This window comes from Bombus affinis, chromosome 8 (assembly GCF_024516045.1).
Source record: "Bombus affinis isolate iyBomAffi1 chromosome 8, iyBomAffi1.2, whole genome shotgun sequence".
Taxonomy (NCBI): Eukaryota; Metazoa; Arthropoda; class Insecta; order Hymenoptera; family Apidae; genus Bombus; species Bombus affinis.
In genome coordinates, this window is record NC_066351.1 from 1050088 (window position 1) to 1067871 (window position 17784).

At 27.5% G+C, this 17784-nt stretch overlaps 1 protein-coding gene across 1 annotated transcript in view; it reads left to right on the plus strand.

Moving 5' to 3' along the window:
- Positions 1–5659, plus strand: part of LOC126919650 (uncharacterized) — a 109036-nt gene extending 103377 nt beyond the window's left edge. Inside the window, exon 2 of the mRNA XM_050729130.1 lies at positions 4438–5659. Within this exon, the coding sequence (XP_050585087.1) occupies positions 4982–5659 (678 nt within the window). The 5' untranslated portion in view covers positions 4438–4981. The remainder of the gene's footprint in view (positions 1–4437) is intronic.
- The last annotated feature ends 12125 nt before the right edge of the window (positions 5660–17784 follow it).

Below are 17784 nucleotides of genomic sequence, written 5' to 3' on the forward strand. Positions count from 1 at the left end.
TTATATCGATATAGTATATAACGCTATACGTTATATCGATATAGTATATAACGTTATACGTTATATCGATATAGTATATAACGCTATACGTTATATCGTAACACTAAATAACGTTATACGCTATATCGTTATACTATATAACGTTATACGATATATAGTAATAGTATATAACGTTATACGTTATATCGTAATAGTATATAACGTTTTACGTTATATCGTAATAGTATATAACGTTATACGTTATATCGTTATAGTATATAACGTTATACGTTATATCGATATAGTATATAACGTTATACGTTATATCGATATACTATATAACGCTATACGTTATATCGTTATAGTATATAACGTTATATATTATATCGATATAGTATATAACGTTATACGTTATATCGTAATAGTATATAACGTTACATGTTATATCGATATAGTATATAACGTTATACGTTATATCGTTATAGTACATAACGTTATACGTTATATCGTAATTGTATATAACGTTATACGTTATATCGCAATCGTGTATAACGTTATATATTATATCGATGTAGTATATAACGTTATACGTTATATCGTAATACTATATAACGTTGCATGTTATATCGATATAGTATATAACGTTATACGTTATATCGTAATAGTATATAACGTTATACGTTATATCGTTATAGTATATGACGTTATACGTTATATCGTTATAGTATATAACGTTATACGTTATATCGATAAATGTATATAACGCTATACGTTATATCGTAACATTACATAACGTTATACGCTTTATCGTTATACTATATAACGTTATACTATATATAGTAATAGTATATAACGTTATACGTTATATCGTAATAGTATATAACGTTATACGTCATATCGTTATAGTATATAACGTTATACGTGATATCGTAATTGTATATAACGTTATACGTTATATCGTAATAGTATATAACGTTATACGTTATATCGATATACTATATAACGCTATACGTTATATCGTATTAGTATGTAACGTTATACGTTATATCGATATAGTATATAACGCTACACGTTATATCGTAATACTACATAACGCTATACGTTATATCGTAACGCAACATAACGTTATACGCTATATCGTTAGACTATATAACGTTATACGATATATCGTTATAGTATATAACGTTATACGTTACATCGTTATAGTATATAACTTTATACGTTATATCGTAATAGTATATAACCTTATACGTTATATCGATATAGTATATAACGTTATACGATATATAGTAATAGTATATAACGTTATACGATATATAGTAATAGTATATAACGTTATACGTTATATCGTAATAGTATATAACGTTGTACGTTATATGGTAATAGTATATAAGGTTATACGTTATATCGTTATAGTATATAACGTTATACGTTATATCGTTATAGTATATAACGTTATACGTTATATCGTAATTGTATATAACGTTAAACGTTATATCGTAATAGTATATAACGTTATATATTATATCGATATAGTATATAACGTTATACGTTATATCGTAATAGTATATAACGTTACATGTTATATCGATATAGTATATAACGTTATACGTTATATCGTTATAGTACATAACGTTATACGTTATATCGTAATTGTATATAACGTTATACGTTATATCGCAATCGTGTATAACGTTATATATTATATCGATGTAGTATATAACGTTATACGTTATATCGTAATACTATATAACGTTGCATGTTATATCGATATAGTATATAACGTTATACGTTATATCGTAATAGTATATAACGTTATACGTTATATCGTTATAGTATATGACGTTATACGTTATATCGTTATAGTATATAACGTTATACGTTATATCGATAAATGTATATAACGCTATACGTTATATCGTAACATTACATAACGTTATACGCTTTATCGTTATACTATATAACGTTATACTATATATAGTAATAGTATATAACGTTATACGTTATATCGTAATAGTATATAACGTTATACGTCATATCGTTATAGTATATAACGTTATACGTTATATCGTAATTGTATATAACGTTATACGTTATATCGTAATAGTATATAACGTTATACGTTATATCGATATAGTATATAACGCTACACGTTATATCGTAATACTACATAACGCTATACGTTATATCGTAACACTACATAACGTTATACGCTATATCGTTATACTATATAACGTTATACGATATATAGTAATAGTATATAACGTTATACGTTATATCGATATAGTATATAACGTTATACGTTATATCGATATAGTATATAACGTTATACGATATATAGTAATAGTATATAACGTTATACGATATATAGTAATAGTATATAACGTTATACGTTATATCGTAATAGTATATAACGTTGTACGTTATATGGTAATAGTATATAAGGTTATACGTTATATCGATATAGTATATAACGTTATACGTTATATCGATATAGTATATAACGCTATACGTTATATCGTAACACTAAATAACGTTATACGCTATATCGTTATACTATATAACGTTATACGATATATAGTAATAGTATATAACGTTATACGTTATATCGTAATAGTATATAACGTTTTACGTTATATCGTAATAGTATATAACGTTATACGTTATATCGTTATAGTATATAACGTTTTACGTTATATCGTAATAGTATATAACGTTTTACGTTATATCGATATAGTATATAACGTTATACGTTATATCGATATAGTATATAGCGCTATACGTTATATCGTAACACTAAATAACGTTATACGCTATATCGTTATACTATATAACGTTATACGATATATAGTAATAGTATATAACGTTACACGTTATATCGTAATAGTATATAACGTTTTACGTTATATCGTAATAGTATATAACGTTATACGATATATCGTTATAGTATATAACGTTATACGTTATATCGATATAGTATATAACGTTATACGTTATATCGATATACTATATAACGCTATACGTTATATCGTTATAGTATATAACGTTATACGTTATATCGATATAGTATATAACGCTACACGTTATATCGTAATACTACATAACGCTATACGTTATATCGTAACACTACATAACGTTATACGCTATATCGTTATATTATATAACGTTATACGATATATAGTAATAGTATATAACGTTATACGTTACATCGTTATAGTATATAACTTTATACGTTATATCGTAATAGTATATAACCTTATACGTTATATCGATATAGTATATAACGCTACACGTTATATCGTAATACTACATAACGCTATACGTTATATCGTAACACTACATAACGTTATACGCTATATCGTTATACTATATAACGTTATACGATATATAGTAATAGTATATAACGTTATACGTTACATCGTTATAGTATATAACTTTATACGTTATATCGTAATAGTATATAACCTTATACGTTATATCGATATAGTATATAACGCTATACGTTATATCGATATAGTATATAACGTTATACGTTATATCGTTATAGTATATGACGTTATACGTTATATCGTTATAGTATATAACGTTATACGTTATATCGATAAATGTATATAACGCTATACGTTATATCGTAACATTACATAACGTTATACGCTTTATCGTTATACTATATAACGTTATATTATATATAGTAATAGTATATAACGTTATACGTTATATCGTAATAGTATATAACGTTTTACGTTATATGGTAATAGTATATAACGTTATACGTTATATCGTTATAGTATATAACGTTATACGTCATATCGTTATAGTATATAACGTTATACGTTATATCGTAATTGTATATAACGTTATACGTTATATCGTAATAGTATATAACGTTATACGTTATATTGATATACTATATAACGCTATACGTTATATCGTATTAGTATGTAACGTTATACGTTATATCGATATAGTATATAACGCTACACGTTATATCGTAATACTACATAACGCTATACGTTATATCGTAACACAACATAACGTTATACGCTATATCGTTATACTATATAACGTTATACGATATATAGTAATAGTATATAACGCTATACGTTATATCGTAATACTACATAACTTTATATGCTATATCGTTATAGTATATAACGTTATGCGCTATATCGTTATACTATATAACGTTATACGATATATAGTAATAGTATATAACGTTATACGTTATATCGTAATAGTATATAACGTTTTACGTTATATCGTAATAGTATATAACGTTATACGTTATATCGATATAGTATATAACGCTATACGTTATATCGATATAGTATATAACGTATTACGTTATATCGATATAGTATATAACGCTATACGTTATATCGTAACACTAAATAACGTTATACGCTATATCGTTATACTATATAACGTTATAGGATATATAGTAATAGTATGTCGGAGATGTAGAGACATCGAGCCTTTCTTTTGGAAGATTTCTCAATATTTGGGCTCGGGGTGACATAACTGGTCGCCGAACGTAGCCACGGTCACGGGATGAACGAAATGTTTTACAAAGGAGGTTCCAGTGTTAACGGATACGCTGTATAAACAATCAAGTCTTGATCAGGAGCAATGCTGGTTTATGTGGAACTGCCTAGTTACGGCGCTTGGGAATTTGTTGATATTCCCGATCGATATGTATTTGATATATGTTACTGTATCTGTCTTTTATTTTGCAATCTCCTTGGAGAGTTTACTGTCATCGTCTTGGAGTCAGTCTTAGAGAAATCCTGTGCCTGAGTGAACGTGTCAGTGTGCTATCAAAAATATATTAAAACGTACAGAAAGTTTCCCGTTGACCGTGGATTCGTTACAGAACCCAAGAATATTATTTAAAGCATTTGTTTACTTATTGTTTGTTATCTTAGTTAACCGTTAAACTAATTATTTATCAAACTTTGTAAAGAAATATAATTTTATGTAAATACAACCTTTATTGAACATCATGATGGCAAATGCTAACGAAGAATTGTCTCGCGCTAGAAATCCAAACGACAATTTGACATCAGAAGTGGGATACGTGCCGTTTATTACTATGCAAGAGCATTTGACTGTCATGCGAGAGTTGATTCAGACGCTAGTGCAAAAACCGAAAGAAGAACCTAAAAATTTATCGCTTCCGCGCTTTAATCCTGAAATTGCGGGTTCTGACTCAGCTGCATGGTGTGCAGTTGTTAATTTGTATATGAAAGAGAATCCTTTACAAGGCAGTGCGTTGTTTTCTGCTTTAAGTAGCGCACTGGAAGGATCAGCAGCACAATGGCTTACGCAAGTGCTAGTAGGTAGAGAAGTTACCTGGACAAAATTTAAAGACCTATTTGTTGCGCGTTTTGGTGGTAGAGAAACAGCAACTTCGGCGTTAATGAAAATGTCCAACGAAAAACCACTGAAGGATGAAACCTTGGGAGCATTTGGAATTCGTCTTCGCTCTCTCTTGAAAGCGAGGTGGGAAAATTCAACTATGGCTGAGGTGATCAATGCTTCTGTCCTTTTCCAATTGGCTTCGCATGATCAACGAATTGAGCGAATAGCACTTACAACTGATATCAAGACAGAGGATCAATTTCTAAGTGAAATGAGAGCATTCTCCTTTGCGAAGAAGAGGTCTGTGTCTTCGTCGTGATCATCAAATTTTGGAGATTGTAACAAAGTTGCAAAATGATGAACTCACAGAGGACATTGCGAGTACATATGAATTACGGTCTGGTACTCTTTATCGTAAGATACAAAGGAAAGGCAAGACTCTATGTTTACCTATAGTTCCTAGAGGTTTTAGATGGTCCGTTATCAACCATGTACATCAATCAATTATGCACTTAGGTTGGGATAAAACGCTTGAGAAGTTATACGAGTATTACTGGTTCGAAGGAATGGCGAAATATGTTCACAAATTCGAAGAGAACTGTCATGCTTGTCAGGTTTCTAAAGCAAGTTCGGGCAAACCACAAGCCGAACTCCACCCTATACCTAAGACCAGCATACCTTGGCATACGGTGCACATGGACATAACGGGTAAGTTGAGTGGAAAAAGTGATTTAAAGGAATATGTCATTGTTTTGATTGATGCTTTTACAAAATTTGTGTATTTACATCATACTCGTAAAATAGATTCTTTTAATACAGTAAAGGCGCTTAAGTCAGCAATATTTTTATTCGGTAGTCCTTACCGAGTTATAGCGGATCAGGGTAGATGTTTTACTGGTAAGGAATTTCAGGATTTTTGTCAAAGTAAACATATTAAACTTCACTTAATAGCTACCGGTGTTAGTAGAGCCAATGGTCAGGTGGAGCGTGTCATGGGAACCTTGAAAAACATGTTTACAACTGTGGAAACGACTGGTCGATCTTGGCAAGAGGCGATTGGTGAAATACAATTGGCTTTAAATTGCACCACCAATCGTGTGACTAAATCAAGTCCTTTGGAATTACTAATTGGGAAAACAGCAAGACCTTATGGTTTATTGCTTCCCGATGACTTTGTAGAAAAGGAAGTAGATATCTCCAATGTAAGACAGCAGGCTATACAAAACATAGAGTCAAACGCTAGATATGATAAGGAAAGATTTGATAAAACTAAGGCCAATATAGTTAAATTTAATCTTGGAGACTTTGTATTACGTAAAAATGAAGAAAGAAATCAAACAAAATTAGATCCTAAGTACAGGGGTCCATTTATAATAGCAGAGATTTTGGAAGGAGATAGATATATTTTAAAAACGATGGATGGCAAACGGTCGTATAAGTACAGTCATGATAAGTTAAGGAAAATGCCAGATGGTTGTATTCCTGCTGAGTTGGATGTGTGTAGTGATGATATCGGCAACGACAGTGACGATTGAGGTACAGTGATTGAGAAGGAATGTTTTGATCATAACATTTCACACACGCCCAATGTGGTGTTGTGAAGTAATTTGGTGTTTCACACACGCCCAATGTGGTGTTGTGAAGTAATTTAGTGTTTCACACACGCCCAATGTGGTGTTGTGAAGTAATTTGGTGTTTCACACACGCCCAATGTGGTGTTGTGAAGTAATTTGGTGTTTCACACACGCCCAGTGTGGTGTTGTGAAGTAATTTGGTGTTTCACACACGCCCAGTGTGGTGTTGTGAAGTAATTTGGTGTTTCACACACGCCCAGTGTGGTGTTGTGATATAATTTGGTATATTCATGTATAAGAGTAGTACTGTGATGTGTTCTGGTGAGAGATTGAGAAGTCTAATGACTGGAGGATTAGAGGATGCAACTAAATAACAGTTTTGAAGAAAGACATTGTAATATGACAGATTGTTGTTTATGTTTGTTAACAAATATTTAGTAAGAATCTTTGTTGTTGTGGTGGACCCTTGGCTTATTAGAATGTTTTGTTAAATTATAAAAGATGTTAAATTGAGTCTGATGTTAAGAAAACCGAATATTTTAGATGCACCCGAGGACGGGTGATTGTCAGGATGGCCGTGTCGGAGATGTAGAGACATCGAGCCTTTCTTTTGGAAGATTTCTCAATATTTGGGCTCGGGGTGACATAACTGGTCGCCGAACGTAGCCACGGTCACGGGATGAACGAAATGTTTTACAAAGGAGGTTCCAGTGTTAACGGATACGCTGTATAAACAATCAAGTCTTGATCAGGAGCAATGCTGGTTTATGTGGAACTGCCTAGTTACGGCGCTTGGGAATTTGTTGATATTCCCGATCGATATGTATTTGATATATGTTACTGTATCTGTCTTTTATTTTGCAATCTCCTTGGAGAGTTTACTGTCATCGTCTTGGAGTCAGTCTTAGAGAAATCCTGTGCCTGAGTGAACGTGTCAGTGTGCTATCAAAAATATATTAAAACGTACAGAAAGTTTCCCGTTGACCGTGGATTCGTTACAGAACCCAAGAATATTATTTAAAGCATTTGTTTACTTATTGTTTGTTATCTTAGTTAACCGTTAAACTAATTATTTATCAAACTTTGTAAAGAAATATAATTTTATGTAAATACAACCTTTATTGAACATCATGATGGCAAATGCTAACGAAGAATTGTCTCGCGCTAGAAATCCAAACGACAATTTGACAAGTATATAACGTTATACGTTATATCGTAATAGTATATAACGTTTTACGTTATATCGTAATAGTATATAACGTTATACGTTATATCGTTATAGTATATAACGTTTTACGTTATATCGTAATAGTATATAACGTTTTACGTTATATCGATATAGTATATAACGTTATACGTTATATCGTTATAGTATATAACGCTATACGTTATATCGTAACACTAAATAACGTTATACGCTATATCGTTATACTATATAACGTTATACGATATATAGTAATAGTATATAACGTTATACGTTATATCGTAATAGTATATAACGTTTTACGTTATATCGTAATATTATATAACGTTATACGTTATATCGTTATAGTATATAACGTTATACGTTATATCGATATAGTACATAACGTTATACGTTATATCGATATACTATATAACGCTATACGTTATATCGTTATAGTATATAACGTTATACGTTATATCGATATAGTATATAACGTTATACGTTATATCGATATAGTATATAACGCTATACGTTATATCGTAACACTAAATAACGTTATACGCTATATCGTTATACTATATAACGTTATACGATATATAGTAATAGTATATAACGTTATACGTTATATCGTAATAGTATATAACGTTTTACGTTATATCGTAATAGTATATAACGTTATACGTTATATCGTTATAGTATATAACGTTATACGTTATATCGATATAGTATATAACGTTATACGTTATATCGATATACTATATAACGCTATACGTTATATCGTTATAGTATATAACGTTATACGTTATATCGTAATAGTATATAACGTTACATGTTATATCGATATAGTATATAACGTTATACGTTATATCGTTATAGTATATGACGTTATACGTTATATCGTTATAGTATATAACGTTATACGTTATATCGATAAATGTATATAACGCTATACGTTATATCGTAACATTACATAACGTTATACGCTTTATCGTTATACTATATAACGTTATACTATATATAGTAATAGTATATAACGTTATACGTTATATCGTAATAGTATATAACGTTTTACGTTATATGGTAATAGTATATAACGTTATACGTTATATCGTTATAGTATATAACGTTATACGTCATATCGTTATAGTATATAACGTTATACGTTATATCGTAATTGTATATAACGTTATACGTTATATCGTAATAGTATATAACGTTATACGTTATATCGATATAGTATATAACGTTATACGTTATATCGATATAGTATATAACGCTATACGTTATATCGTAACACTAAATAACGTTATACGCTATATCGTTATACTATATAACGTTATACGATATATAGTAATAGTATATAACGTTATACGTTATATCGTAATAGTATATAACGTTTTACGTTATATGGTAATAGTATATAACGTTATACGTTATATCGTTATAGTATATAACGTTATACGTCATATCGTTATAGTATATAACGTTATACGTTATATCGTAATTGTATATAACGTTTTACGTTATATCGTAATAGTATATAACGTTATACGTTATATCGATATAGTATATAACGCTATACGTTATATCGATATAGTATATAACGTTATACGTTATATCGATATAGTATATAACGCTATACGTTATATCGTAACACTAAATAACGTTATACGCTATATCGTTATACTATATAACGTTATACGATATATAGTAATAGTATATAACGTTATACGTTATATCGTAATAGTATATAATGTTTTACGTTATATCGTAATAGTATATAACGTTATACGTTATATCGTTATAATATATAACGTTATACGTTATATCGATATAGTATATAACGTTTTACGTTATATCGTAATAGTATATAACGTTATACGTTATATCGATATAGTATATAACGTTATACGTTATATCGATATAGTATATAACGCTATACGTTATATCGATATAGTATATAACGTTATACGCTATATCGATATAGTATATAACGCTATACGTTATATCGATATAGTATATAACGTTATACGCTATATCGATATACTATATAACGTTATACGATATATCGTAATAGTATATAACGTTATACGTTATATCGATATACTATATAACGCTATACGTTATATCGTATTAGTATGTAACGTTATACGTTATATCGATATAGTATATAACGCTACACGTTATATCGTAATACTACATAACGCTATACGTTATATCGTAACGCAACATAACGTTATACGCTATATCGTTATACTATATAACGTTATACGATATATAGTAATAGTATATAACGCTATACGTTATATCGTAATACTACATAACCTTATATGCTATATCGTTATAGTATATAACGTTATACGCTATATCGTTATACTATATAACGTTATACGATATATAGTAATAGTATATAACGTTATACGTTATATCGTAATAGTATATAACGTTTTACGTTATATCGTAATAGTATATAACGTTATACGTTATATCGATATAGTATATAACGTTATACGTTACATCGTTATAGTATATAACTTTATACGTTATATCGTAATAGTATATAACCTTATACGTTATATCGATATAGTATATAACGCTATACGTTATATCGATATAGTATATAACGTTATACGTTATATCGTTATAGTATATGACGTTATACGTAATATCGTTATAGTATATAACGTTATACGTTATATCGATAAATGTATATAACGCTATACGTTATATCGTAACATTACATAACGTTATACGCTTTATCGTTATACTATATAACGTTATAGTATATATAGTAATAGTATATAACGTTATACGTTATATCGTAATAGTATATAACGTTTTACGTTATATGGTAATAGTATATAACGTTATACGTTATATCGTTATAGTATATAACGTTATACGTCATATCGTTATAGTATATAACGTTATACGTTATATCGTAATTGTATATAACGTTATACGTTATATCGTAATAGTATATAACGTTATACGTTATATCGATATACTATATAACGCTATACGTTATATCGTATTAGTATGTAACGTTATACGTTATATCGATATAGTATATAACGCTACACGTTATATCGTAATACTACATAACGCTATACGTTATATCGTAACACAACATAACGTTATACGCTATATCGTTATACTATATAACGTTATACGATATATAGTAATAGTATATAACGCTATACGTTATATCGTAATACTACATAACTTTATATGCTATATCGTTATAGTATATAACGTTATGCGCTATATCGTTATACTATATAACGTTATACGATATATAGTAATAGTATATAACGTTATACGTTATATCGTAATAGTATATAACGTTTTACGTTATATCGTAATAGTATATAACGTTATACGTTATATCGATATAGTATATAACGCTATACGTTATATCGATATAGTATATAACGTATTACGTTATATCGATATAGTATATAACGCTATACGTTATATCGTAACACTAAATAACGTTATACGCTATATCGTTATACTATATAACGTTATACGATATATAGTAATAGTATATAACGTTATACGTTATATCGTAATAGTATATAACGTTTTACGTTATATCGTAATAGTATATAACGTTATACGTTATATCGTTATAGTATATAACGTTTTACGTTATATCGTAATAGTATATAACGTTTTACGTTATATCGATATAGTATATAACGTTATACGTTATATCGTTATAGTATATAACGCTATACGTTATATCGTAACACTAAATAACGTTATACGCTATATCGTTATACTATATAACGTTATACGATATATAGTAATAGTATATAACGTTATACGTTATATCGTAATAGTATATAACGTTTTACGTTATATCGTAATAGTATATAACGTTATACGTTATATCGTTATAGTATATAACGTTATACGTTATATCGATATAGTACATAACGTTATACGTTATATCGATATAGTATATAACGTTATACGTTATATCGATATACTATATAACGCTATACGTTATATCGTTATAGTATATAACGTTATACGTTATATCGTAATAGTATATAACGTTACATGTTATATCGATATAGTATATAACGTTATACGTTATATCGTTATAGTATATGACGTTATACGTTATATCGTTATAGTATATAACGTTATACGTTATATCGATAAATGTATATAACGCTATACGTTATATCGTAACATTACATAACGTTATACGCTTTATCGTTATACTATATAACGTTATACTATATATAGTAATAGTATATAACGTTATACGTTATATCGTAATAGTATATAACGTTTTACGTTATATGGTAATAGTATATAACGTTATACGTTATATCGTTATAGTATATAACGTTATACGTCATATCGTTATAGTATATAACGTTATACGTTATATCGTAATTGTATATAACGTTATACGTTATATCGTAATAGTATATAACGTTATACGTTATATCGATATACTATATAACGCTATACGTTATATCGTATTAGTATGTAACGTTATACGTTATATCGATATAGTATATAACGCTACACGTTATATCGTAATACTACATAACGCTATACGTTATATCGTAACACAACATAACGTTATACGCTATATCGTTATACTATATAACGCTATACGTTATATCGATATAGTATATAACGTTATACGCTATATCGATATAGTATATAACGCTATACGTTATATCGTAACACTAAATAACGTGATACGCTATATCGTTATACTATATAACGTTATACGATATATCGTAATAGTATATAACGTTATACGTTATATCGATATACTATATAACGCTATACGTTATATCGTATTAGTATGTAACGTTATACGTTATATCGATATAGTATATAACGTTACACGTTATATCGTAATACTACATAACGCTATACGTTATATCGTAACGCAACATAACGTTATACGCTATATCGTTATACTATATAACGTTATACGATATATAGTAATAATATATAACGCTATACGTTATATCGTAATACTACATAACTTTATATGCTATATCGTTATAGTATATAACGTTATACGCTATATCGTTATACTATATAACGTTATACGATATATAGTAATAGTATATAACGTTATACGTTATATCGTAATAGTATATAACGTTTTACGTTATATCGTAATAGTATATAACGTTATACGTTATATCGATATAGTATATAACGCTATACGTTATATCGATATAGTATATAACGTTATACGTTATATCGATATAGTATATAACGCTATACGTTATATCGTAACACTAAATAACGTTATACGCTATATCGTTATACTATATAACGTTATACGATATATAGTAATAGTATATAACGTTATACGTTATATCGTAATAGTATATAACGTTTTACGTTATATCGTAATAGTATATAACGTTTTACGTTATATCGTAATAGTATATAACGTTATACGTTATATCGTTATAGTATATAACGTTTTACGTTATATCGTAATAGTATATAACGTTTTACGTTATATCGATTTAGTATATAACGTTATACGTTATATCGATATAGTATATAACGTTATACGTTATATCGATATAGTATATAACGTTATACGTTATATCGATATAGTATATAACGCTATACGTTATATCGTAACACTAAATAACGTTATACGCTATATCGTTATACTATATAACGTTATACGATATATAGTAATAGTATATAACGTTATACGTTATATCGATATACTATATAACGCTATACGTTATATCGTTATAGTATATAACGTTATACGTTATATCGTAATAGTATATAACGTTACATGTTATATCGATATAGTATATAACGTTATACGTTATATCGTTATAGTATATGACGTTATACGTTATATCGTTATAGTATATAACGTTATACGTTATATCGATAAATGTATATAACGCTATACGTTATATCGTAACATTACATAACGTTATACGCTTTATCGTTATACTATATAACGTTATACTATATATAGTAATAGTATATAGCGTTATACGTTATATCGTAATAGTATATAACGTTTTACGTTATATGGTAATAGTATATAACGTTATACGTTATATCGTTATAGTATATAACGTTATACGTCATATCGTTATAGTATATAACGTTATACGTTATATCGTAATAGTATATAACGTTATACGTTATATCGTAATAGTATATAACGTTATACGTTATATCGATATACTATATAACGCTATACGTTATATCGTATTAGTATGTAACGTTATACGTTATATCGATATAGTATATAACGCTACACGTTATATCGTAATACTGCATAACGCTATACGTTATATCGTAACACAACATAACGTTATACGCTATATCGTTATACTATATAACGTTATACGATATATAGTAATAGTATATAACGCTATACGTTATATCGTAATACTACATAACGTTATATGCTATATCGTTATAGTATATAACGTTATACGCTATATCGTTATACTATATAACGTTATACGATATATAGTAATAGTATATAACGTTATACGTTATATCGTAATAGTATATAACGTTTTACGTTATATCGTAATAGTATATAACGTTATACGTTATATCGATATAGTATATAACGCTATACGTTATATCGATATAGTATATAACGTTATACGTTATATCGTAATAGTATATAACGTTACATGTTATATCGATATAGTATATAACGTTATACGTTATATCGATATAGTATATAACGCTATACGTTATATCGTAACACAAAATAACGTTATACGCTATATCGTTATACTATATAACGTTATACGATATATAGTAATAGTATATAACGTTATACGTTATATCGTAACACTAAATAACGTTATACGCTATATCGTTATACTATATAACGTTATACGATATATAGTAATAGTATATAACGTTATACGTTATATCGTAATAGTATATAACGTTTTACGTTATATCGTAATAGTATATAACGTTATACGTTATATCGTTATAGTATATAACGTTATACGTTATATCGATATACTATATAACGCTATACGTTATATCGTTATAGTATATAACGTTATACGTTATATCGTAATAGTATATAACGTTACATGTTATATCGATATAGTATATAACGTTATACGTTATATCGTTATAGTATATGACGTTATACGTTATATCGTTATAGTATATAACGTTATACGTTATATCGATAAATGTATATAACGCTATACGTTATATCGTAACATTACATAACGTTATACGCTTTATCGTTATACTATATAACGTTATACTATATATAGTAATAGTATATAACGTTATACGTTATATCGTAATAGTATATAACGTTTTACGTTATATGGTAATAGTATATAACGTTATACGTTATATCGTTATAGTATATAACGTTATACGTCATATCGTTATAGTATATAACGTTATACGTTATATCGTAATTGTATATAACGTTATACGTTATATCGTAATAGTATATAACGTTATACGTTATATCGATATAGTATATAACGTTATACGTTATATCGATATAGTATATAACGCTATACGTTATATCGTAACACTAAATAACGTTATACGCTATATCGTTATACTATATAACGTTATACGATATATAGTAATAGTATATAACGTTATACGTTATATCGTAATAGTATATAACGTTTTACGTTATATGGTAATAGTATATAACGTTATACGTTATATCGTTATAGTATATAACGTTATACGTCATATCGTTATAGTATATAACGTTATACGTTATATCGTAATTGTATATAACGTTTTACGTTATATCGTAATAGTATATAACGTTATACGTTATATCGATATAGTATATAACGCTATACGTTATATCGATATAGTATATAACGTTATACGTTATATCGATATAGTATATAACGCTATACGTTATATCGTAACACTAAATAACGTTATACGCTATATCGTTATACTATATAACGTTATACGATATATAGTAATAGTATATAACGTTATACGTTATATCGTAATAGTATATAATGTTTTACGTTATATCGTAATAGTATATAACGTTATACGTTATATCGTTATAATATATAACGTTATACGTTATATCGATATAGTATATAACGTTTTACGTTATATCGTAATAGTATATAACGTTATACGTTATATCGATATAGTATATAACGTTATACGTTATATCGATATAGTATATAACGCTATACGTTATATCGATATAGTATATAACGTTATACGCTATATCGATATAGTATATAACGCTATACGTTATATCGATATAGTATATAACGTTATACGCTATATCGATATACTATATAACGTTATACGATATATCGTAATAGTATATAACGTTATACGTTATATCGATATACTATATAACGCTATACGTTATATCGTATTAGTATGTAACGTTATACGTTATATCGATATAGTATATAACGCTACACGTTATATCGTAATACTACATAACGCTATACGTTATATCGTAACGCAACATAACGTTATACGCTATATCGTTATACTATATAACGTTATACGATATATAGTAATAGTATATAACGCTATACGTTATATCGTAATACTACATAACCTTATATGCTATATCGTTATAGTATATAACGTTATACGCTATATCGTTATACTATATAACGTTATACGATATATAGTAATAGTATATAACGTTATACGTTATATCGTAATAGTATATAACGTTTTACGTTATATCGTAATAGTATATAACGTTATACGTTATATCGATATAGTATATAACGTTATACGTTACATCGTTATAGTATATAACTTTATACGTTATATCGTAATAGTATATAACCTTATACGTTATATCGATATAGTATATAACGCTATACGTTATATCGATATAGTATATAACGTTATACGTTATATCGTTATAGTATATGACGTTATACGTTATATCGTTATAGTATATAACGTTATACGTTATATCGATAAATGTATATAACGCTATACGTTATATCGTAACATTACATAACGTTATACGCTTTATCGTTATACTATATAACGTTATAGTATATATAGTAATAGTATATAACGTTATACGTTATATCGTAATAGTATATAACGTTTTACGTTATATGGTAATAGTATATAACGTTATACGTTATATCGTAATAGTATATAACCTTATACGTTATATCGATATAGTATATAACGCTATACGTTATATCGTAACACTAAATAACGTTATACGCTATATCGTTATACTATATAACGTTATACGATATATAGTAATAGTATATAACGTTATACGTTATATCGTAATAGTATATAATGTTTTACGTTATATCGTAATAGTATATAACGTTATACGTTATATCGTTATAATATATAACGTTATACGTTATATCGATATAGTATATAACGTTTTACGTTATATCGTAATAGTATATAACGTTATACGTTATATCGATATAGTATATAACGTTATACGTTATATCGATATAGTATATAACGCTATACGTTATATCGATATAGTATATAACGTTATACGCTATATCGATATAGTATATAACGCTATACGTTATATCGATATAGTATATAACGTTATACGCTATATCGATATACTATATAACGTTATACGATATATCGTAATAGTATATAACGTTATACGTTATATCGATATACTATATAACGCTA